Source organism: Aristolochia californica, unplaced genomic scaffold (genome assembly GCF_029961685.1).
Source record: "Aristolochia californica isolate CCGP_79_NKW_82.1479 unplaced genomic scaffold, dmAriCali1.0.hap1 SCAF_13, whole genome shotgun sequence".
Classification (NCBI taxonomy): domain Eukaryota; kingdom Viridiplantae; phylum Streptophyta; class Magnoliopsida; order Piperales; family Aristolochiaceae; genus Aristolochia; species Aristolochia californica.
Window position 1 is genome coordinate 4,015,758 of NW_027181804.1, and position 24,311 is coordinate 4,040,068.

The following is a 24,311-nucleotide window of genomic DNA, read 5'->3' on the forward strand; positions in this document are numbered from 1 at the left end:
AAAAAAACCCAATGAAGATCTTGCAAGAAATAATGTAACCTAAATGAATAATATAAAGGTTAATTATGCTTTTCAATGAATTATAACTAAATATGCCACAAGAGTTTAAATTGCTTTTCATTGAAATATATATGATAAAAAAAAAAAGCTTTGAACTATTAACCCCTTAGTCTAATGAACTACATAATAATACGGGACTAACTCATCTCACTTCATGTTAGACTAACCCCCCCCATAAGAAACACATACCATGACAGTAGAAACAAAACATACGGAATTTAGGAAAGGCATCCCTCTCCATAAAGAGTTTTCTTACTACGAAACAGAGCTTTGAGTTTCATAAAACCCTTTAATTATGATATTGAAAGAAAAATCAAATTAGCAAATGAACCCAGGAAAAAATGGCTACACATTGTTGAAACTGAAGATACAACAAAAATAGAAACACAAATCTTCCACTGACCCAAGTATTTTTTTTCTTAATGAACAACTTTGTCCTGATAATAAGATAAACTAAATAAACAATGGTTGTCAGTTCTTCACTGGAATGAAAACAGAAAAGCAGATTAAACTACTACCAAAACTCCGTGTCGCGGGGGGTTTCATTCCCAGTAATGCAATAGGCTTCCTGACAAACTCTAGAACACACGGTATGGTCTCCCCATCGTACTCTTCAGATACAAGCACCTAACCTGGTATACAAGCAAAATATACGAATGAGACTCTCACACAATTCTACAAACAAATATGCAGCATAAAATCACGGATGGATGCTTTATGATACATATCACTATGCATACACCATGTGGCTCACACAAGCAAATGGACTATTTCTACAAAATACTTACATTCTGCCAGTTCTTTTTCAGGAGAGAAACAAGGAAGTTGACGCTGAGCTGCACATTCTGGAAAATTTGTTTCTCTTCCATTCCACAATTGCCAACAGCAACGCCCATGCACAGAACCTTCTTAAGCTGAAACTTGACCATGGCTTTGGTCTCGTTTACCTTAGATTCCAGAGACTCCTGGTGAGATACTAGAGTAGGGAACTTTCCCGCTTTATTAAGACCTGGACCAAGAAGTCTTGGAATCTGCTTAATAATTGCCTCAGAAGCCAGGAAAGCATGGTACTTCTTAGCTAGTTTCTTCACCAGCTTCTTGTTCTTGTTCATTTTCTTTAGCGCCTCCACATCCATGTAATCTAAACCCATCTTCTCAGCCTGCAGCAGTGATGCAATGGATTAAACACCCATAGGGCATAATGGGTGAAACCCAATTCGGCCTTCCACTTGGACTAAACACCCATACGTAATCTAAACTTGACCAAAAGATAGGTGATCATATGCTTATGTGACATATCTACTGCTTTTTTAATGAAAAATAATACTACTTGCTATGCACTTTCAAAACTCTTCCTTTCATTTTTTTGAAAATGGAAATCCTCTTCATTTCATTCTGAAATAATATTGCTTTCATGATATCAAGTGCCATTGCATCACACATGCAAGATCCAAAAACAAAGAAGTACTACTTACCTCTTCAACATGTTGTGCATCACCAAGCATGCAGACTTTCATTTTTGGTCTAGGAATATGAGGCAGTTTAACAGAGCCACTGAAACGCTTGTCCTTCTGTGGATCATAATTCTTGAGTCCAATTTGGAGCTCAATAGTCTCTGTAAACTTACGGTTCTTCTCCTTAACATCACCCATGACCTGCCCAATGGCTTCTCTCAGGACATCACTCTGAAGCTTACTGAAAAATAAAAAGGACAAACGAAAATCAGCACCACAGACCAAGGTGGATCTCAAGTGCTTACTTATACTAGCCTACTATTTGTCATTCAGTATAGACACAGAATTGATGTGTTACACAAAACATATTAGCAGAACCAAGGGCACCCAAAACAGATACAACTTTCACTGTGCAATAAGTAGGTTCATGAAAAGGTTACAACCTACTGAAAAATTTTAGGTTTAATAAGATTAAGAACTTGGTCATTTTTTTTTAGAAAGCGAGAACTTGGTCATATAAGCCCGGTTAAGCACCGGTTCTGTTACATCTCACTAAGATTAGGAGATAATAAGTGAAATTTTGTACAGTTAGCAATGAAATGTGCGGGAAGATACTATTGAGACACCTCGAGAAGCAAAGTGTCATCAGCGAAACTTCCATAGTAAATATAGGCCCCCCATGAATCAAACGAACACAATAAAATCGTTTGGGATTATGAAGGCCAAAACAGCATCAGTTGAATTGAAAGACGAGAAGAAGAAATTTCGACATTGATGAAAAAAATTTGTTACGCAAATCAGTATACTAATGATTGTCCATTCGAAAAGCAAATTATCCCCAAGAAATAAATCAGGTATAGAAGAGTCTCACTCCATCATCAGTCAGTAAAGAGTCTCGCTCAAGTGTGAACTAATCCAAAACTGCTATCAATTTCATCAAATAAAAACCGCATTTAAAACACAAAGATAAGAAACCTTTCACGTGTATTTATATAATGAGCGAGCTACACTATAGATCCCGTACGAAAAAAAAAAAATGGTTACATCTTCAAACAAACATACCTCATCGTAGCTTCGCGTTATATATCACACAGAATGGGTGTCAAACTCCCTGCACATATGTAAGAACAAATAATAAATAAACAAGCAAGAAGATAGGATCATGAGTTAGATGCAAGGAATCAGTACAACAATATCAACAATCTTGATCAAGATCATGAAAACCACTAACAAGGAAAAACAAGAGACCTGAGAAAAGAGCTGCTTTTCTCGTTTTTTTTCTTTCTTGAACACGAAGAAAAAATGACAAACACGTTTTTGAAAGATCTGCTATTGTATTCTCAAGCAATCTCGAAATGCACTTATTTTCTTCACACTCACTAATGGGAGAAAGTGATTCCATGATAAAAACAAACTTGAGAAACAAAAGCAACACAAAAACCAGTAAAAAAACTCTTAAGTGATACTCTGGAAATGAAGAGGAAAAGCCAACAATGGTGGGGAAAGACGAGTCTGATGACATTAAGCAGGAGGCAGTACCGGAGGAGGGTTTCAGAGCCAGCGCAGCGGCGGCGACCACAGGAATGCACGACCCTCAAAGAGAAGAAGATAGGGCGTCGGGGGGGGTCGTGCTTAAGAAGAATTTTATGATACACGAGCGGAGCAAATTAGGGTTTCCGTTGAAGCTATTTGGGCCAAAAATGGTTGAATTTACGAGGTTCATGACTAAGGATTCGGAGTCACTCGAGTGGGCCAACCCTGTCTAGTGCCCACTCTGGCTAGAACCCAAGACAATTTACAGCCCATCTCGAGTAATCTTCGTCAAGATCCAAACCCACGAAAGCAAATCTTTTTAATAATTTGACGTGATTAATATTAGTTATTTACTATTAGATACTGAACTTAATTGTTAGCTAAGTAAGGTCAATCGAGTAATTTATTACTCAAATAAAAAATTAATCAATTGACCAATTAAGTACTAGAATTCTAAATTAGAAAATCTCATTAATGGATTTTAAAGTGATTATGAAACGAGTCGGCGTGAGTCCCAGTTCCGAGAGCGACTAAGGGACGTAAAAAAAAAACACTTCTTATCAGAGCCAGGTTTCGATCCTGGGACCTGTGGGTTATGGGCCCACCACGCTTCCGCTGCGCCACTCTGATTAGTTGAGATTGTAACGGCTAAGATATATTTAATAGATTCAACAGCTGTTGAATTCCCCAAGAATGGCATTCGAGGAAAGAGGAACGACTGCAGATGCTTTCACGACGATCTCATCCACACCATTAACTACCCTTCAATCTCCATGGCTAGGTTCGACCCCGTCGTCCAGACATGACCATCACCCAGGTTAGTTTCTGGTCCCTGACCTGGTTCGATGGGTCCATTAAGTTCGTACAGTATATGCAGCCAACGTCGTATAGTTTTTTTCTTTTTTAAAATGTTTTTCTTAAGATAAATTAAGTCACTTATTAAATGACACATAGGTTTTGAAGAAAATAAATATTTTTAAAAAAGACTTGGAAAGTAATCAAATCAATTTTTATTTCATTCTAGATATTTTGTTTGTTAAAATTTTTCTGGTACTTATTCCTTTACCTGTTCTATATGAAAAAAGTTATTTATTTATTTATTTATACGATTGTCTATCTGTAAATATTAACTAGATACATAACATTTCAAATTAAATTATTAAATCTTGAAAAATCTGTAAATACACTAAATAATATTTAAATATAAACATCTAGACATACATCTGTCTTGGGGACTTGACATGGTTTTCATTGTGAAGACAGAAAGCAGTTCAACACTTCCGTGAGAAAGCAGTAATCTGTGTACAGTGTTTGATCTGTTTTCAATAAGCTTTTTCCTTTCTGATGCTCTGCAAGTTGATCCTGTATAATCATTTTAGAACAATGAAAGAGGCACTATTGTTTTTCTGCAAATATATCTGTTGAATCTAACGTCAAACTCTTTTACTTGTTTCAAATAAGCTTAGCTCTTGAAACTTATCCACTCAGAACATTTGAAAGAGCTTCTGGTGCAACTGTTGGCAACAATTAAATGCTGATATCTCATCATCTGATGGGACATGATTCTTAAGGATTGACTTCCTCCTCCACCCAACAGTGATTACTTGCACCATTTTGTCTTGAAACGAACATCACTCTCTTGTTGCTCTTCAGGTTCAAGTAATCAACCTGACAATGGAAACAGCATCCATGGCTTAAGAACTATTACCATCACTTCCCAATATCAAAACTAAACCCTAACTTGACTGCTTAACCTGTTCTGGGTCCAGTAATAGGAGGCAAAATGCAGCAGTAGGACCAGTAGATTGGTCCAAAAGAGGTTCCCCATGTTGTTCTTCACTCAGATGCGGCAGACCAGGGCCAGGTCCTAAATACTGAGTCCTGGACTTTAAAGAACTGGAGAACCAATTTTTTTCCCTGAGCTGTGTTAAAAATAAACACATGATCAACTAGAATGTCAGGGCATGTATATTCAGAAAAATAAATATTATGTAGAAAGCATATCCAAAAGGAAGAGAATTGCAATAGCTAAAATCGATTGCAAAAATAAATAAATAAATGGAACAGGCTTTAAGACAAATCCCACTGATTCCAGAACTACGTAAAGATGAATGACGAATTAGCATTTCCTCAATGCCTTTTACAGGGTATTCATTTTTCCTTTTAATGCATTCTGAAAGCGTGATCTAGAATGGTCGAATCTCAGAATCTGTGGTCAAATATCACTTTATGACATTTCTCACTATTTTCTGCCTGACATTAGCTCCGTGATCTAATAGACCCAATCTAAGCACCTAACAAAGCAGATTATGCTAACAGTTTAGAACATGGTCATCCCATATATCTGCATCCCAGGATGTCCATAGAATCCTATCCTGCCTTCCATCCAAATAAACCAGCACAGCTCAAATATATACTCCAGGAATGCCTCCCAGAGATATTAACATTATAATGATATGTCATTGGTCGATATCGATGAATTATATATGTAAGTGCATTCAATAAAATATTTATTCTTTTTTTCTTTTTCAGTTATCCAATTTCAGTTCTAAATTTATAGCTTATGTCTTGTGCGCTGCAGAAAGCATACCTAGAGCTTAAAAGGAAGAGTTAATTGTGTTTCTCTCATATCCTATACCCTGTTCCATACGTGGTAAGGCAAAGGTAAATACACTTGATTAAATTTTAATCCACGTCTTTTAAAAAAGCTGTCACAGACATATTCCTCCAACAGTGAAATACTTCCAATATAAACCTAATTCTCCATTTATTTCTGATAAACACTAGTACTTTTCAAGCATAGTGTGTAATTGCTAGAGGATTCACATGTAACATACAAGGATAAGATATCTCTAGTGAAACAAACCTAAGGGTGTAGAAAAGACCTACAAAACCAATGCTTCATAGCCAAAAGAATCAATTGAACAAGTGAAGTGAATAGTCCAGATCAATCAGAGGGACCACTCGGCTCAAATCCCAGTGTCTTTACAAATTACATAAAATTAGAAAAATGAAGCTCTAAACTGTTCTTAACTTTTCTAAGGTAGTTCTGTACAGAACCTAGTCTAAGTTACCTGGTTCACAATTAAGCGGATTTCTAGGATCTGTAAAATGCAAGAAAGAAGGACATAAAAAGACCATGTCAAATGATCAGGTCTCAATTCTATGGCCACGCTAGACTAATACAGTTGTCAAAGACTTCCCAAGATTAAGGTGCTGAAAGTAGTTTTAAATCATTTTCATCATACTCAAACCTTCCTCTCCTTTGGCCAGGCATTTCCTCTTTCATTGCTAATGATTAATTGATTTCATTGACCTTGTGGTACCTCATCAAATTTAACTATTCCATTTAGCGAACAAAGTATATCAAACTATTATCTTGTTTGTGTTGTTAAGCGTAGATTAAAGGAACGTCAACACAACATCTTTAGACATTGAAAGCTTGTCCATAAAATTTGCAACTGTAGAACCTCTATAGCCCTCTAATATATTTACAGAGTTAACTACACATTCGTACCTGAAGCTTCAAGGGATCAGTATTCAACCCATCAACTATCTCTATTTTCCCACTGATCCGAAATTGTTCCCACGAGTCAGCGAAGTACCAGCAGACCTACAAAGAACAAAAATCTCTGGAAGCTGAACAAAAATCTCGAAGCAGTAGACAACTAACTAAAAAGAAAAAATGATTCACAGCATACTGAAACAAGATGTAAGTAGCTTCTTATCTTACCTAAAAAACAAAAAAGAGTAGAATTACCTATCAAGATCGAAGTCATATTACCTCTCCATAGGGACAATGTCTTATCTCTTCAATCTGAAGTAATAAAAAGAGAAGTATCATTCCAATGGTGCATAGTGAGTCTAGTAAAGAAAGTTGACACTCAACAGCAAATAATATGTTAAAAACCTTCCGACACCGGCTATCTGTATGAATCTGAATCCTATCAGAGCCGTCCGGGAACCCCCTGAGACGGCAAGAGTTGAAATCCAAATTTTAATTGGCAGCAACAAGGAAGGAACTCCATATCAAAAGAATGAAAGAAGGAATGACCTGAAGACCACAGTGCGATTGGACGGCCTGCCATTAGCACCGACAGTTGCCTGAAAATCATCAAATTAAGAATTAGATGAAAAGCTGATACAAAAGGAAATCGACATGGGGTTTTGTTTGATGAAACTGCGACTAACGAGCTGAAAGTAGGAAGAGTGTCGGACGTGGGTGTTCAACCGCAATGCATCGAGAAGCAGCGGCTTCCAAGGTGCAGCGGACGATGCGGCCATTTTCGATGATTATGGATGTAACCAATAAACTATGTTGAAATATACAGAACTCTCGCACGTGCAAGTAACTTTTGTTACACTCAAAAGAAGCAATTCCTGTTACTGACATGGTCGTAAATGAACCATTGGCGACTCTGCCGTCAACTCGCGATTCGGCCTAGCCAACCCAGATTTTAATTGTCTTTATCATATTTTAATGTTTATTTTAATTTTAGGACAATAATTATTGATAATAATAGAAACTAATTGTTACAATATATCAATAAATAATAGAAATAATAACTAATGAATAACTAAGTACTAAGTAGTAATAGAGTAATAATAATTTTGAAGTATATTAATTACTAATTAATATCAATAATGTAGATGCCAAAATAATTACCAATTATTAATTTATTTATAAAAGATAATTTAGAGCAATAATGATCGATACTAGTGGTTAATTAATAGGACTTAATATTTAAAAAATTAATCATTTAATTTCTATCTGTTTATTATCTATTAATTGATAAATAATTTGAAAATTAAGGAAAATTAATAATATATTAAATGTGATGGTTGAGGGAGCTCTGATAAGTATCTATGTAAAGCTTCAAACGCCGAAGGACAACACTTGTCCTAGCTGTGGTTGAGTCTGATCATCCCAAGCAGTCCTGAGTATGAGAGAGTAACTGATCCATTGTCTTCGAAAGGTTCCTCAATTCCGGATGATCCAGGGCTGCCTTTCAAGTACCCATCAAAATTAATTTGATTCTTCCATAGAAAGAGATGGAACCATTCAACAATGGAGTGCCATTTAGGGACAGACATGTTAAATACCAGGTTCCACTCACTTCTAATCATTCCTCCCAAAATATCATGAAATTCAGACAGAGTGCAGATCCAAGTGGTCACTTGCTGAATGTCTTCAATCATTTTTCACCTTGTGGTAGCTTTTCTGTTAAAATGTCTTCTGTCTTTTCCATTCCAAATGCTTCAGGGAATGAAAGAGAGGAAAGATTTCCAAATCAACCTACCCCAATAAGGGGATCTTAATGTCAACCATTTGCTGGAGCAGATCCAGGAAAGTGAGGGTAAGCATCAAAGAAGTCCAGCTTGAGAAGGACTCTCGCTGTATAACAGTGAATGAGAAGATGGTCAATTGTCTCTTCAATGGGTCCACAGAGAGTGCAAACTGTTTGTCATAGGGACTCCTCTTTTGACCAAATTATTTGAATGTGAAAATTCTATCCCTCACAACAATCCATATATAAAATTTTCACCTTCAAGTTTTCAGGCATAATGCGAATTCTACCCCTTATTATACACTCCTTTTCAAAAAAAAAAAAAAAAAAACACTCAAAACAGGATCATCCCTGTTGTTATGCACTTTTAGTTATACTTAAAGTTTTTTTTATCAGTTGAAGACTAGTAACCATTTTCTGGATTTTTCTTTATTGAAGTAGATTATTCAAAATCACTCATCCAAATGAGTTTCACTGAAGTGCTGGCGCAAGAGGAGCAAGAACGAGAGGCAGAGGATCGTGAGTGAGAGTGAGAGGTTCTGGGCAAGATGGAGGATCAAGAAGCAACAAGGTGATAAGAGGAGCTCTAGCAAGGGTGGCATGACGGGAGACTGCTGAGACCAAGGACTCTTAAGGATGGGGCTGGATGAAAAATGGTAGAAAAGCAAGGGAGAAGTCCCATATGGAGAATTGAAGGGGGAACAGCAACAGACCTTTACTTTTCCAGTACCAAATGACTCACATGATGGAGGTGGAAGGGTTCTCTTGAGGAAGGAAGTCTTCAGGGCCACAGTGAAGAATAGAGACTAATCTTCCTTTATTAGTATTCCCACCATTGCTTGCAAGAACATCATCAAGCAGCCAATGTCAAATTTCCAATACAGAAACAGAAGGGAGTGTAAAGTTGTGGAGATCAGAGGAAGACAAATCCTGGCCAGGATCTATATTCCAGAGCTCACATCCACTGGTTTTGGCTAGAAACAATTCCTGGAATGCCTTTAGTGGCTTCCTCCCTTCTTGATCGATCAAATAATGATAGTGCTGGACCTCACTTCTCTGAACTTCTGAGGAATGGACCCACGATGGGAAGAGAAGCCACAATTATGGATCATAGTGCCCGAGGGAAAGAGATTGCTACAAAGTCTAGCAGCGAGGTTGTGATTCCTGAGTATGTCCTCGATAATGGAAGGAAAGAGCTGTCAGGCTGTCTCATTGTGACGATGGGAGAGGGACTGAGTGCAGGGCCTGATGCTGGGGCTTGAATGAAAAAGCACTGGAGCTCATTTGTACCCCCACGATTTATCTACTTGACAAAAGCCAATGGCTTGTCAGGTTCCATACACCTCAAGACAAGGAGAGAGTCTAGAATAACGGGAAAATGCCTCTTTCACAAACCAATTATCTCCCTTCAAGAATGGTCCCCGGCCAAGCCAGGCAATGGACTTGAGCAGTGGGTCAAAAATTGGTGGTTGGCTGTGGTGCACTGGTGTGATGATATTTTCACTAAGATAGCCAAAGACTTCAGGTGCTTCCACGACATGGATGGACACACCCAGATAAGAAGCAAAATGAACAGTACCAAAATTATTGTAATGCTCCCATCTCAATTGAAAATCCAACACTTGATCAAAATCCAAGGAAGGAAGATTTCTAGATTAAGCTGATGTTCAAGAAAGTTCGACTTGCTTGGGGATAGCAAGAACAAAGAAGACAAAACCGAGCTAACTTGGACAAAGGCTCCACAACCCAGTGTAACTCATTTTTGAAATTTGGCAGCTGAAACCCCTTTCCCCTTTTCTCAGAAATACACCAAACAACCACCTTGGACATCGTCACAGAACCTGATGCTTCCTCTTTGAGAGTCATGGCTTCTCCTAACTGATCTCTACTCTCTAAATTCCCCAGAAACTAAAAAGAAACAACAGTAACAAGTGTCTCTTCTGCTTAATGAGCCCGACTCGTACCCAATCTAGGACACCAGAATTTTGAACTACAATCCCCCTATTACCTTATCCCTTGTAGAAGCTTTGGTCAGGGTAGTCCAAGGAAAACCTCTTCTGAGCAGAAAGACAAAGGAGCAGTCGCTCAGTGTAGCGACAGACGAGCTAGGAAGGCTAGCAAAGGCAAAGGCAAGATGGACAAATAGGGCAAATCAAGATCAGAGAAACTTGTGGAAGCCCTTTAGACGGAAAAACATGTGGAGGGGGATGATGGAGTTAGCACGCATTGTGAGGGCTACTTATAAAAGCAGCTGCCCAGGGTCCTAACTGAATGAGTAGAAAACCCAAATAATGGAGAAAGATGATAGTGGTCTCACGGAAAATTCAGGGGCTTGGCAGTGGTAGGAAGGGGCAATAATAAGGTACTCTCTGCTAACCTACAAAGCATGACTGGTTGTCCTTCAAGAAACTAAACTCCAACCTATCTCTGAGGCTATTATCAGGGATCTTTGGAATACTGGCAGCATTCAATGGAGAGTTATTGATGCCATTGGCCATGCGGGTGACCTACTTGTCATGTGGGACTGCAACTAGATTGATGTGCTGGATGAGGTGGTGGGAGCCCACTTTATTGGTTTGAACCTCATAGACTAAGACTAGGGAGCTAACTGGTGTTTTGCTAGAGTGTACAGTCCCACAAGATACTGGCCGAGAACTACATTCTGGGAGGAGTTGTCGGACCTCATGCATGTTTGGAGCATGTCGTGGTACTTGGCTAGAGATTTCAAAGCCATTAATGTATGCAATGGGAGATCTCCCCCAACCCCCAAAGTCACTTCCTCAATCAGGGTCTTTTGTAACTTCATTGGCAGGTGCAAGCTTGAGGAGATCCCCACTTTTGGAGAGCAATTCACTTGGAGTAATAAGCAAAGGAGACTTATCCTATCAAAGCTTGATTTTTTTTATGTCCTTTGATTGGAGCCAATTCTATGAAGATGTGGATGGCCAGATTTTGGATAGAACTACCTCTGACCCTTGTCCCATTTTGCTGGACACCAAATTTGGCGATGGGGGCTAAACCTTTTAGACTTGACAACAGCTTAGTTGTGGGAAAAAGACTTTGACAAGCTGGTCGAGCAATGGGAATGAAATTGAAGTGAGAGGAGCCATGAGGTAGAGGTTGGGCTTAAAACTAAAAAAGTTAAAGTCTCTACTCAAAACCTGGTCGAAGCTAATCCACATTGCTAGAGTAGACAAAAAAGAGCCCTCCTCACCCAAGTTGCTGATCTCGACTGTGCAAAGAAAAGCAGACAACTCAATCCCTCCAAGTTTAATCTTCACACTTCCCTTCACTTTGAACTCCAAGATGTAATTGTCAGTGAGTGTATTCGTAGGAAACAACGAGCTCAGTCCAAGTGGGCTGGTGGAGAGTGATGGGAACACTATATTTTCCTATGCCATCTCCTTAGGCCAAAGGCAGTTTAACAGGTTACCTCTCTAAATGTCCTTTTTTTAAAAGGAGGTTACCTCTCAAAATGTCAACAGAGAGATAACAACATATAGAACCACTATAACTAATTGTTTAATTGGTTTATATTTAGAACAATTTGAGGACACAGCTGTAAGGCTGACATTAGAAGGCTTACAATTCAAAAAAAATCCTAGAAGCTTTTGAGGGTTAATTGAGCTCACCTTTTCAAACAAAAAATTGAAGAAACCATCACTAAGATGCGGAAATGATAAAGCCCCTGGATCCCACAAGTTCAATAGAGAGTTCTTTGAAATGGGATGGAAGTTCATGAAGAGAGATGCTCACGGTTTCATGCTAATGGGATTACAAGCAGGGCGGTAGGTGATTCCTTCATTGCATTGGTCCCGAAGACTTCCCAAGCTGAATACTCTAGGGACTTTCGGCCAATCAGCTTGGTCTCCAGTCAGTACAAAATCATAGCTCATTATGAGACTCAGAGGCACACTCCCTCTGGTGATTCATCATGGCCAAAGTGTGTTCTTAACTAGTAGAAGCATTTTGGATTCGGTAATGACCATTCATGAAAGTTTTTGACTGCTTGATGAAAGGAAGAGAGGCTAGATTGCTCTAAAACTTGACTTGGAGAATGCTTTTGATCAAGTAAACTAGAATCTTCTTGATTTAACCCTTGAAAAGATGGGGTTCAGAATGAAGTGAAGATACTAATTAGCAGCTACATAAATTCAGCTTCCTACTCCCTCATTAACGGCACAACATGTGGGCACTACAAGGCAACGAGTATTTGGCAGGAGGGCCCATTATTCCCACTACTCTTCAATGTAATTGAAGAACACTTATGCACACTCATCCATGCATCTAGAAGGGAGGGTTGGCTCAATCCAATTTCTAAAATGAGAGGCTGGACATCCCAATGGTCCAGTTTGCCGATGACATCATCCTCTTTGGTGTTGGCTCAGAGAAGCAGGTGCTCAAGATGAGGGTTTTGTTGGAGTTCTTCGAATTGTCCTTTAGCAAAAAAAATAACTGGACCAAATCGGCCCTTTTTGGTTTAATTTGGATGAGGAGAACAGAAGAAGATTGGCTGGACTGCTGTGTTGTACATACTGATCTTCCTGCCACCTATCTTGGCCTGCTATTATTAGCATCTAGGCCACATAAACACCTTTGGACACGTGATCAAGAAATTAGATAAACAGTTGTTGACTCGGAAGCTAAGTTGCTGCCAAAAGCGGGTGGGCTTAAACTCCTTAGTTCCACCAATATCGGGCTCCCAACATATTTCCTCTCCTTCCTTCCTTGTCTAGCCATTGTGGTAGAAAAAATTGAAAAGCTTAAAAAAAGATTCATGCAGAGAGGTGGAACTGAGAGTTTCAAGCACCACCTTGTCAAGTGGAGCAACATATGAAAGCCTAAGAGGTTGGGACCGGGTATTAAATCCGCAAAGGAGCCTGGTCACTAATGAGACCAGCTCCTCTGCCCACAGTGTGCCTCATGCATGGAAGCTCTCACACCACCTAAAATTAGATTCTTCATGTGGAGTGCAATCTGGAGCCGAATTTTGACTCTAGACAACCTAAGAAGAGGATCTATAGTCCCTTACTCCTTGTCCCCCTCTATAACGTTGAAGAGGAAATCATCAAGCACTAGCTTCTCCATTGCGAGTTCGCCTTGAGCATCTGGTCCCACTTCATCAGCAGGCTGGGTATCACGCCTTGTCTCTCAGGATGCCTCACTAACCTTGTCCATTGTCTGGATGCAGCCTCTCCAAGATGGGGAAACCCCTCCTCTCCGCTTGCCTGACGCACATTAATTGCAGCATCAGGCTTGAGCAAAGCAATCGACAATTCAATGGTAAAAGCAACAGCCAAGGCCACGTCATTGATCACATTTTCAGGGCCATTTTACCCTAGATTGCCACCTAGAAGGATTTTCAAGCCCTAACAGCGGGATCATACAAGGTGATTGAAGAATTATTGCTTCGATATCAGTTCCTAAGCCTGTCAAAGTGGTTAAATGGACTCCTCATAGGGTCATGAAACTAAACTTTGGTAGAGGTGCTTTGGGATGTCTCGGGCCAGCTGGAATCTGGGGCATTTTCCAAACTCATGAGAGGATGCCCATTGCTTCATACTCCAGGCCAATCAGAGCTGGAGATTCCACCACTGCCGAGTCCCTTAGCATGAAGCATGGTCTCCTCATCTTCAAGAATTCAATTGGCAGCTCCATCTGGATTGAAGGCGACTCCAACATTGTTATTGGATGGTGCTTAAAGGCTCAAAACTCCCCCTTGGAAGCATTGGACAACGTACCATGAAAATTTAGAATTGTTTCTAATTGTAATTGATTTTGGTATCATGTACTAGATCAGCCAATAGCATTGGTGATTCCCTTGCTAAAGAAGGGCTGTCTCTTCAATCTCATTGCAAGGGGACTCCTTATGTAAGATTTTGTTATCTTTTTGGAATAAACTCTCACACTTTTCAAAACAAAAAAATAAAAAATAAAAGAGTTTCACTAAATACTACTTTGATTGCTTTCATGTTAGTTCAATTTAGAGTACAAATGACTTTGAACTTGAGATAGTAACCAAAAAGAGAGAGAAGAAAAAAAGAAATAGAAACAGAAAATCCAAAAGAGAGTAAAGAATGTATATAGAGTTATATAATGATTGGACCACAGAAAAAGTCAACAGTTGAAGGGTAAATTAGTTATGGATCACTAGAGAAAAAGTACGTATCAGATAATACTAGTTCAATTTTAGAGATATTAATATATAGAATATAAATTAAGCAAAGTTAACAATGAATTTAAACTTGGAATAGTGTCTTATGCTACTGCCCTGCTTTCTGAGGATTCATAACCCTATGCATTGTCAGAGCTCCAAAACTTTACCAGACGTGGAGACTTAAAGGCAGTAGCAAAACATGAATACATTCTATGCCATGATTCTTTTTTTTTTTTTTTTTTTTTGTTGTTGGAATGACGCTATGCCATGATTTTTACTCACATATCTTGACATACACTGGAAATGACATTAACAGAAATGAACAATAAGTAGAAAGCAAAGCTTTTTTTCCAGAGAAAAACCCGGATTAGATCCATGTCTCTCAAAGTTAGCTTATACAACTACTGTCACGAGAGGAAACGAAATAGATAAATAAATAACCCTAAAAGAGTTTTAAAAAAGAAAATAAATAGCATACCTATCCAATTAATTCAGAAATTTTAGTTTCTGCCAAAAATTTACTCATCGCTCTCTCTATCTTGAACCTTCATCCTTTCCTTTACTATTCTTGACCGCACTATCAGTCCCATCCACCGCATCAGTCACCAGAGACAAGGGCCGCTGCTCGATCACCTCATCAATAATCCCAAATTCCTTGGCCTCGTCCGGCGACATAAACGTATCCTTTCGCATAAACTTCTTAATCGTTTCAAGCTTCTGCCCAGTATGCTTGACGTAAATCAAATTCAGCTTTTTCTTGAGTTTGAGAATTTCCCTGGTATGTACAGCAATGTCGCTAGCTTTCCCGGAAGCTCCACCAGAGGGTTCGTGGATCATAACCCTGGCGTTTGGAAGCGCCCGGCGCTCCCCCGGGGACCCAGCGGTAAGGAGGAGCGAGCCCATGGAAGCAGCCTGGCCGATGCAGAGGGTGGTGACGGGCGAACGGATGTACTGCATGGTGTCGTAGATGGCGAGGCCGGCGGTGACAAGGCCGCCGGGCGAGTTGATGTAGAGGTGGATGGGCTTAATGGGGTTCTCGGACTCCAGGAAGAGAAGCTGGGCGACCACGAGAGAGGCGATGTCGTCGGAGATGGGCCCATTGATGCAGACGATCCTCTCTTTGAGGAGACGGGAGAAGATGTCGTAGGCTCGCTCGCCGCGGGAGGTGTGCTCAATAACCATCGGAATCAAGCCATACGACCGGCTGAGTTGAGGGCGGGCGACGGAGAATCGGGAGACGAGGGAAGACGCCGACCTGAACATCTGGTGGCGGCGGTGGGGGTGGGGGGAGGTGGTGTTGTAAGGTCTTGAGACGGGACACTTTTGGGGGCCGGAAGCAATACGTTTTAATCTTTCGGGTGGGCGGGTGTGCGACTTTCGGGGTAGTGATTCGGATGGTGAAAGGGAAATTGAAATCACCTGTTTGCGTTAGTGGTTGTTTGTTTTAGTGAAAGTGAATACTTATGTTAGGGGGTTAGTCAACTTGAAGGACAAGATGATCTTTAACCACATAACGCCCTTCAACACTTGAAATTGTTAGTGGAGCGCAGATGAAGCTTCATCTCGATGCAGGGGATGAAGGGGCCCTTCATCTCCACGGTTTAATTTCAATCATGTGGAAGAAGGCCCTTTTTGATCTTCTTCGAAGGACGGGTGACGCTCATATTTTTTCCTCTCTCTCCTCGCACCCCCCCATAACGTGTCATCATTTTTCTTTTTTCTTCCTCTCTCCCGCACTCCCTTCCCTCTCTCGTCTCCCTGCGCCCCCGACTTTGACCTCGTCCTTCGTCTCCCTGCGCCCCCAACGTTGATCTCGGCCACCATCTCAGTTTCCTCTCGTCTCCGGCCTCAACTTTCGGTCTTCTCTCGGCCTCGCCCTCTCTCTCGCACCCCCTCTCTCGTCTCCGTGACTCCCTCTCTTCTCTCGGACAAGCTCTCTCTCGCTTTTCTCTCTCTATTCCCTCCCGACCTCCCTTTCTTCTCTGTCTTCTCCCTCTCTTCTCCCTTTCGGCCTCCCACTCCCTTCTCTCTCTGGCTAGTCTCGATTAGGCATCGATTAGGCATCGATTTCACCCTTCGGCTTCGGATTTCCCCCTTCGATTTCACCCTTCGGCTTTGGATTTCCCCAAATTTCAGAAGGATGCCTAAACCCTAATTTTTTTCATTAAATTAGTGTTTTATTTAATTTAAATTTATTTTCAGTGCGTAATTGGGGGTTATTTGTGCATTATTTTGGGATTTAGGGTTACGGTTTATAGTCTAAATTCTTATATGTGATCAGTGTTTTGATGGACTTAAAAGGGAAAGGAAATAAGAGAAGATATGGTTTTGTTCAATGGAAAAGCCAATGTTTTGATAAGAGTGGGATTTATTTATTTTTATTTTTAGTTAATTTTTATATGGAAAACTGATCTCCTGATTTCAGTGGTTTATTACTTTTTTATTCTTTTGTGAGGTAGGCAAATGTGCTTTTATCTTGATATTAAAGAAAATCATAAAAAGCCTACATAAGATAGTATACTGTCACTTTAAAAATTAGGTGAACATTTATGCATATATATATCTGTGAGCTTTAATAAACCGCATAAATCCCTATGTAGATATTCACATGATGCAACTGTAATGTAGTATTTGGTCGGGATACTGTACTAGGACCCCGTCATTTTTGACCTGTTGCAAACTTAAAAACCACGATCCGTGTAAGACATGAAGAGCAATCCGAACCTGCTACCCTCCTTCAGAGTATATTTTAGTTTATTAACTCTCTTACTATTGGTGAGCTATAGACAGTAGAAGTTTTAATATTTTTTACCCAGATATTATGCGGCAGGTGGAATGACTTGACTATGTGCTTACCATGTAGGTAAATGCTGAGAGATCTTACCATCGCAGTGTTGGCAAAATTCTAGACAATCTCCATGCTCAGGTACATCATATTACAACCCAATGCCACAAATTTTGTATGTGTATATTTTTTTTACTTGTACTCACACAAACTGTTGCAGCATTTTGCATCTTTGTGAAGAAATTTAGTTTCTAAATCTGTACTGTTTTGTTTCTGTTGGGAATAGATGATTTGGCAGAAGCAGGCTTCTGAATCAAACCTAGAATACACAGCTTCTTCAACTGCTGAGCAGAATTCAACAGAGTGCATAGATACCAAACATTCTAATAAACCCAATGATCTGCAGACTGCTATGGAGAAAAATATGTTTTTTGTTGCAAAAGTAAGGCCTTAATTGTGTTAAACAGTTTTTGTATGATTTGTTTCTGACCATAGAGCAGTTCGATGCTGTGAACTGTTTGAATTAGCTTATGAACTGACAATCAAAGCTGCAGATATTTGAATTAGCTTATATCCTCTCTCTCCTGGATTCCACTTTTTATAACTGAATTTGTTTCTTTCCTAAACCTTTTTCTCAAAGGCTGTGAACTGACTACCAAACATGCAGACATCTCATGCTTTCTAAAAAATCTATCTCCCGCATTCCATGTTCTATAACTGAATTTATTTCTTTCATAAATCTTCGTTTATGACTATAGCTACATTGTTTCCTTGTCCACCTCTCTTGCAAATTTTCTATTTTCTATTTTCAAACAGCTATGCCCACTATCTATTTGATACATAATCATTTTGTGTCCTTTCGGTGATTAGTACAAGCATGACAAAAGTTCTTTCTGATGCAGTTAATAATTTGACATTGCCATTTTTATTTGTTTATATTCAGGTTTTACATTCATTTAATGAACAGGCAGAGGGTGAACTTAGTCTATCTGTTGGTGACTATGTTGTCGTTAGACAGGTAATCCATCTTGCCATTCTGGTGTGAACTTGCTGATATTATATGGTATCATCTTCAGCTGCAATTCTCTATTGATCTCAACTGGAACAACAATATTATCAGTTTCACTGTAAACAAGTCCCGCTGGTGCAAAATTGTAGGTTTCTTAGACTAAACTGGGTTAACATAATATTTGGTTTTTCTTTTTGCATTCACTAGAAAATCATTAGAATCTCTTCAAAACGCTTCTACTCTCTTTTTAACGATCAATAGGTTGCACCTAATGGCTGGTCTGAAGGAGAGTGTAATGGAACGGCCGGTTGGTTTCCTTCTGCTTATATCGAAAGGAAAGAGCAAATTCTTGCAAGCAAGTTGGTTGAAACTTGCTCATAGTGATTTCCAAAATCATCTTCCGAACTTGCTTGTACATTGTGTAGCTCCATTATCATCTGTACCTATTTGTATCTATTCATTGCATTATTTAGCTCTGTAACATCCCACTTGGTTGCAAGTGTACAATCTCCTGGTAACTCTGTGTAAATTTATCACATATAAAGTAGTTGTGGTTTCATATGGGAAGGTTGTGATAGTGCTTTGTTTTAAATTCATTTTCATCCTATGGAAGACAAGTAACAAAATGGTAGGGCTTAGTGTCTCATTCAGGTGTCTTTAAGGTTTTTTTACTTGGACTATGGACTTGAATCGGATTTGGAACCTGATTTAGATACAAGAAAATCCAAGTTGGATCGGTCTTAGGGTCTGTTTGGAATCCTAGAAAAGAAAATAAGAATTTGATTATTATTATTTTTAAAATAGTTAATAAAATAAGATTTTTTTTTAATTATTTTTAGAAATAATAATAATTAAATTCTTATTTTTATTTCTTTTATGTTTTTTCATGGGTTCCAAAGAGACCCTAGGTTTTTGTGGACTTATTTTTTACCGGTGCGAAGAATATTCTTGAGATTTTTAAGTTATTTCGTAAGATTATAACCAGACCGTCCATTCGTGTGGGTCTAAATTTATTTGTCAGTGACCTATTTACCCCTGACATCCATGTGGAATGATAAATGATGGTTTACTCTTATTACTTTTGAACATGCGTAATTTATATGTACTAAACTTGTAACTCGTTGATTGTAATATTAAAGGCACGAACTTATTATTTGAATAATTTTTTTTAGGTTATTTTAAAAGGTGTATATGTATTTATTTATTATTTTATTTTATTTTATTACTATATTAAACTTCATATTTAAGTATCTGGTAAATAAAATATAATTAAAGTATGCATTTGATTAATATATCATCATTAATTATGTCAAAATATATTATTAATTAATACAATGCAAATCTATCTTATGTTATTAATATAATATTTTTATTCATTAATCAGAATTTTTTTTATTTACTCTATTGTATTAGTGATTTAATAGTGGTAATTAAAATATTGTTAATTCAAACACTTTGGTTTAATTAGTTCATTTTTATAATTATTAAAAATCAATAATTTTAAATTTCTATAAGATGAAGGTGAAGATGAAGTTGTCCACACTGACACCCATTTCGAAGATGAAGATCATGTAGATACACAAGATGAAGATGAAGATCAAGATCAAATTTTCATTTTGTTGACTAACCCCCCCAAAATGAAGTAGAGATGAATTACTTACACATAACTCCGTTCATTTGATTAAGCCGTTAGTGGTGAATGAGCGTCTCTTCATTTTAATCACACCAGGTAATCTTCTTAAGCAAAAATCAGAGAATCGTGTTTCGTACCTATTTTGCAAATCATTCACATTAAGCAATTGTGCGGACGTGTCTCTCCCTTCCTCGACGAAATTTTTTTCCTCATTTCACTATATTCTTCCTCTCTCTCGGCCTTCCTCTCTAGAAAAATTTTCTCCCACTTTTTTCTCTCTCTCGACTTCTTCTCCCTTCTCCCTTCTCCCTCTCTTGTTTGTTTCTCCCAATCCCTTCTCCCTCTCGGTTTTTCTCCCTTTTCGGCCTTCGTCCCTTGAATTTTTTTCCACTATCTTCTCCCTCTCGACGTACCGTCGGAGTGCCGCCTTTGTTGCCGTTGCCTGCTGGCCCGCCGTTGTCTCTCGCTATTATCGGCACCGTGAGGAAGACAACGCATCGGCCTCGTGAGGAAGATGACGTTGGTTTAATTTTTCCTAAACCAGCGTCATAACTTCATTATATTTATTTTGTAAAATAATCCATATTTTGTTATTTATAAAATAATTATTTTTATTTATTCAGTATATTCATTTTGTAATTACTGTATTAAATTAGTGATTTAATAGTTGCAATTAAAATATTGTTAAAGTAAACATTTGATAAATTGTTTTGGTTTAATTATCCCATTGCTATAATTAATAAAACCAATGGTTTTAATTTTTTTGGCAATATATTATTAATTAATAATACATAAAAAATATTATGTTATTGAAAAAATAATATATTATTTATTTATTATATTTATTTTGTATTATTGTATTAAATTAGTATTTTTAATGTTAAAATATATCTTATGTTATTAAAAAATAATTTATTTATTTATTATATTTTCTTATGTTGTTTTTTTATTTTTTATTTGTTTTGTATAATTTATTCTAGTCACATGTAATTATTATATTAATTTATAATAAACTGTAATCATTATGTAATATAATAATTAGTTTATTAATATATTTTAATACTACACATTAAATCACTTATAAGTGTAGTAACCATGTTTATTTTGGTTAATTATTTGTTTAGGTATATGTTCTATTTAAGTATATTATATAAAGTTACTCATTCTCTTGTTTATATCATATTTTTTATTTTGGGGTACTAACAATAGAATCTATTATCCAATGCACCTGAACTCGTCTGTACTAAAACCCAAGGACGAGTTGAAGTAGAATTAAGATGAAAATGAATTGAAATCTTACCTTCATTTCAAGTTCATTCTGAATTGAATTGAATTGAAGTAAAATGAATTGATTCAATTTCAACTCATATTTGGGTGTTAGTGTAGACGAGTTTAAGTAGCTGAAAAATAGATTCTAGTGTTAGTGCCCCCAAATGAAAAATATGATATAAAGAAGAGAATGAGTAACCTTTTATAATATACTTAAATAGAACATATACCTAAACATATAATTAACAAAAATAAACATGGTTACTACACTTATAAGTGATTTAACGTGTAGTATTAGAATATATTAATATCCTAATTAATGAAAAACTATATTATATTACTTAATGATTATAATTTCAAACAATAATTACGTGTGACTAGAAAAAATTATATAAAATTAATAAAAAAATTAAAACAAAACACAAGAGAATATAATTAATAAACCTAATGGTTTAATTAATTATAAAAATTGGATAATTAAATCATTTAATGATTACAGTTTATTATAAATTAATATACTAATTACGTGTGACTAGAATAAATTATTTAAAATAAATAAATAAGTTAAAAATAACATAAGTGAAATAATAAATAAATAAATTATTTAAATTATTTTGTAATAACATAAGATATAGTTTAGCATTAAAACTCACTATTTTAATAGAAAATAAAAATACATAATAAATAAATATATATATTAATTTATCAATAATATAATATATATTTTGCATATTATTAATTAATAATATATTAACAAAAAATGAAAAACTAAGTTTAATTAATTGGATAATTAAACCAATTATGACGATGGTTTAATTTTTCCTAACTTAAGAAAAATTAAACATCGTCTTCGTCTTCCTCAACGGCGGGCCAACAGGCAACGGCGATGGAGGCGACACTCTGACGGTACGCCGAGAGAGAGAAACGAGGGAGGCTGAGAGAGAAGAGAAGCCGGGAGGGAGAAACGCGGGATGTCGAGAGAAAAGAGAAGCCGGGAGGCTGAGAGGTTCTGCGACAAAGGCATAAATTGGGGTGTTGGTTGAAAGAGAAAATCAATTAAAACTTTCTCAATTGTTGTCTTGCTTAGTCTCTCACCTCTCTCCCTTAAACTTGTGTTCTCTTCTCCCTCTTCCTCTTCTCTCCTTTCGAGCACTCTAGCTCCCTTCTTCTACCTCTTACACGTCTCCCTAATTCTCCCTTTAAATTCCCTTGCTTACTTCATCTACTTCTCCCTTATTCACCCCATTACTCTCCTAAAGCACCCTTCCATCTTCTCTTAAATTTCACATCTCACAAAATTCCAGCAATCTCCACTCCTCCATAACTTTTCCAGATTGATTGCTAAAGGAGATAAGGCATTAAAGAGAATCTATCAATAAGTTTCCAAAAATTTCAAGTGAGCTGCCATCATGTTTAACAAAAGAATAGGATCTATTACATATTTTTCATAATTTTAAATTTTTTAACCTATATTTATTATATGACAAAAGTCATATTTTTACCATAACAACTATTTTTTTTGTTACAATAAAAAAGTTTCCTATTTAGCCTAAACTCGCCCAAGACATTGAGAAATCTTTGACACAGTGTTTACCAAGCTCCATAAGGTCTCACATGATTTTGAAATCTTTTGCCTCCTCTAAAGCTCTAAAGGAAGTCAAATTTGAAAGTTTTCTTCATTGAGCTAAGTATCTCTATGTTTTTACTTTAAAATCTTCACGAACTTAGCATATCTTGTTCTAGAAAAACTTGTTTTGTACTTTGAAATTATAGTATTCACTCTAGCATTTGATTTTGAAGGAATTTTGGCATAGCTAATAGAATTTGGGGGCAAAGTTTTAGAAATCCAAGTATTCATATGCTTTACATTGAAATCTATTGATTATACTTGATCAAGTACACAAAACTAGTGGCATAACAATGTAAGATCATTCATTATTAAAATTTAGCTTACTAGAGGACTATACTTTGAAATCATTTATTCAATTGAGTTACTTTTGAGTTTTTCCCAGATGAAAACCAATCCTAGATGTACCTTGAGCTTATATTTTAAAATCAAGTCATTGAAGATTATTTAAGTCACTATTACATAGCTAGGCACATAGGATTGGGTGTGCTTATTACCTATAATTGAATTGCGATATTTGCATATAATAGAGGTTTTTGTATTTGAGTTAAGTCGTAAACAAGTGGCCCTTCATTGCTTGGTCAAGCCTTAACAAGGCAAGACCATCTTCACCTCAATTAAATTGAGATCAGCTAGTGCGGCCGAAGAGGAGAGGCTATTAAGTCTTGGTTGCTGATGTCAGCCGTAAGACTTTGTGAAGGTAGGTGATGCTGAAATTCCCTTTGTTGGGTCTAGACTGGCATGCCTAGTGAGTTGCTACAAATCCCCGAGTTGGTCTAGGCTTGTATAGCTTAGTTAGTTGCTGAAAAATTCCTTTGTGGTCTAGGTTTAACAACCTAGTTTTTTGTTGCATTCATATTTGAGGGCGAGCTTTGTCAATTGGTTGTTGTGATCTATTGAGTGACATAAGTCCTTGAAAGAGCAAAATTATAATTAGAAGCAATTTATTGTAAGATCCATTTGATAACTCTAACATAGTGAATTAACTCCAATGTGTAAATACCTTGAGAGAGGATTAGCAATCAAAGACAAGTGTCAAGTTATGAAGCACTATAAACCACCGTGTGTCCATTGTGTGGATGTTTGTGTGTATATGGGTCTTTACATTGGAATTGTTTTGACACATTGAATCAAATAGATAGTGAGCAAAATTAGGGGCCAAAACAAGAGAAATCTTAAGGTGTCAAGTTTGGAATAAAAATTAAATAAACCTATTCACATCCCTCCTCTAGGTTTGTTTCTCATTAGACCTAGCAAGTGGTATCAAAACAAATATACTTTGAAATCTTGATTTCAAGTTGAGTATTAAAGATCTTAAGTGAGGATTAGAATAACAATAAATTAATCCTTAGCATCCTAAAAATGTATAGACATGGTAGTCTATGAGAACACATTTTTAGAGGGTCATGATCCCTTTGCCCCTCCAATATTTGATGGGACACAATATCATGTTTGTGAGTATAAAAATGAAAGCTTTCATTCCATCAAAGAACATT

The 24,311-nt window shown here is 37.2% G+C and overlaps 3 protein-coding genes and 2 non-coding genes across 5 annotated transcripts; all 5 read right to left on the bottom strand.

The window, feature by feature from the left end:
- Positions 1–428: 428 nt before the first annotated feature.
- On the bottom strand, positions 429–3,174 carry LOC137948896 (large ribosomal subunit protein uL1). Its single transcript, XM_068795105.1, has 5 exons — positions 3,054–3,174; positions 2,577–2,625; positions 1,536–1,755; positions 849–1,220; positions 429–692 (listed from the first exon to the last, which is right to left on the bottom strand). The coding sequence occupies exons 2-5, from the start codon at positions 2,579–2,581 to the stop codon at positions 639–641; spliced, it is 651 nt and encodes a 216-aa protein (XP_068651206.1). The 5' UTR covers positions 2,582–2,625; positions 3,054–3,174; the 3' UTR covers positions 429–638.
- Positions 2,112–2,228, bottom strand: LOC137949127 (small nucleolar RNA snoR83). The gene has a single exon (XR_011111699.1). It is a non-coding gene; the product is annotated as a small nucleolar RNA snoR83 (small nucleolar RNA).
- A 431-nt stretch (positions 3,175–3,605) lies between the features above and the next one.
- TRNAM-CAU (transfer RNA methionine (anticodon CAU)) lies at positions 3,606–3,677 on the bottom strand. The gene has a single exon. It is a non-coding gene; the product is annotated as a tRNA-Met (tRNA).
- A 606-nt stretch (positions 3,678–4,283) lies between these two features.
- LOC137948893 (pyridoxine/pyridoxamine 5'-phosphate oxidase 2) lies at positions 4,284–7,347 on the bottom strand. Its single transcript, XM_068795103.1, has 7 exons — positions 7,239–7,347; positions 7,102–7,151; positions 6,958–7,015; positions 6,832–6,864; positions 6,565–6,660; positions 4,802–4,969; positions 4,284–4,715 (listed from the first exon to the last, which is right to left on the bottom strand). The coding sequence occupies exons 1-7, from the start codon at positions 7,329–7,331 to the stop codon at positions 4,614–4,616; spliced, it is 600 nt and encodes a 199-aa protein (XP_068651204.1). The 5' UTR covers positions 7,332–7,347; the 3' UTR covers positions 4,284–4,613.
- A 7,464-nt stretch (positions 7,348–14,811) lies between these two features.
- LOC137948829 (uncharacterized) lies at positions 14,812–15,823 on the bottom strand. Its single transcript, XM_068795008.1, has one exon. The coding sequence runs from the start codon at positions 15,753–15,755 to the stop codon at positions 15,027–15,029; it is 729 nt and encodes a 242-aa protein (XP_068651109.1). The 5' UTR covers positions 15,756–15,823; the 3' UTR covers positions 14,812–15,026.
- Positions 15,824–24,311: the final 8,488 nt, after the last annotated feature.

Excerpts from the sequence above, each read along its gene's own strand:
- LOC137948896 (XM_068795105.1), bottom strand. Across the intron at positions 1,221-1,535 it reads ATGCACAACATGTTGAAGAG|GCTGAGAAGATGGGTTTAGA; the intron begins GTAAGTAGTACT and ends TCACTGCTGCAG. Across the intron at positions 693-848 it reads TGAAAAAGAACTGGCAGAAT|GTTAGGTGCTTGTATCTGAA; the intron begins GTAAGTATTTTG and ends CTTGTATACCAG.
- LOC137948893 (XM_068795103.1), bottom strand. The coding sequence starts at position 7,331 with ATGGCCGCATCGTCCGCTGCACCTTGGAAGCCGCTGCTTCTCGATGCA. Across the intron at positions 6,865-6,957 it reads CAGATAGCCGGTGTCGGAAG|ATTGAAGAGATAAGACATTG; the intron begins GTTTTTAACATA and ends TTATTACTTCAG. Across the intron at positions 4,716-4,801 it reads TATTACTGGACCCAGAACAG|GTTGATTACTTGAACCTGAA; the intron begins GTTAAGCAGTCA and ends TTCCATTGTCAG.
- LOC137948829 (XM_068795008.1), bottom strand. The coding sequence starts at position 15,755 with ATGTTCAGGTCGGCGTCTTCCCTCGTCTCCCGATTCTCCGTCGCCCGC.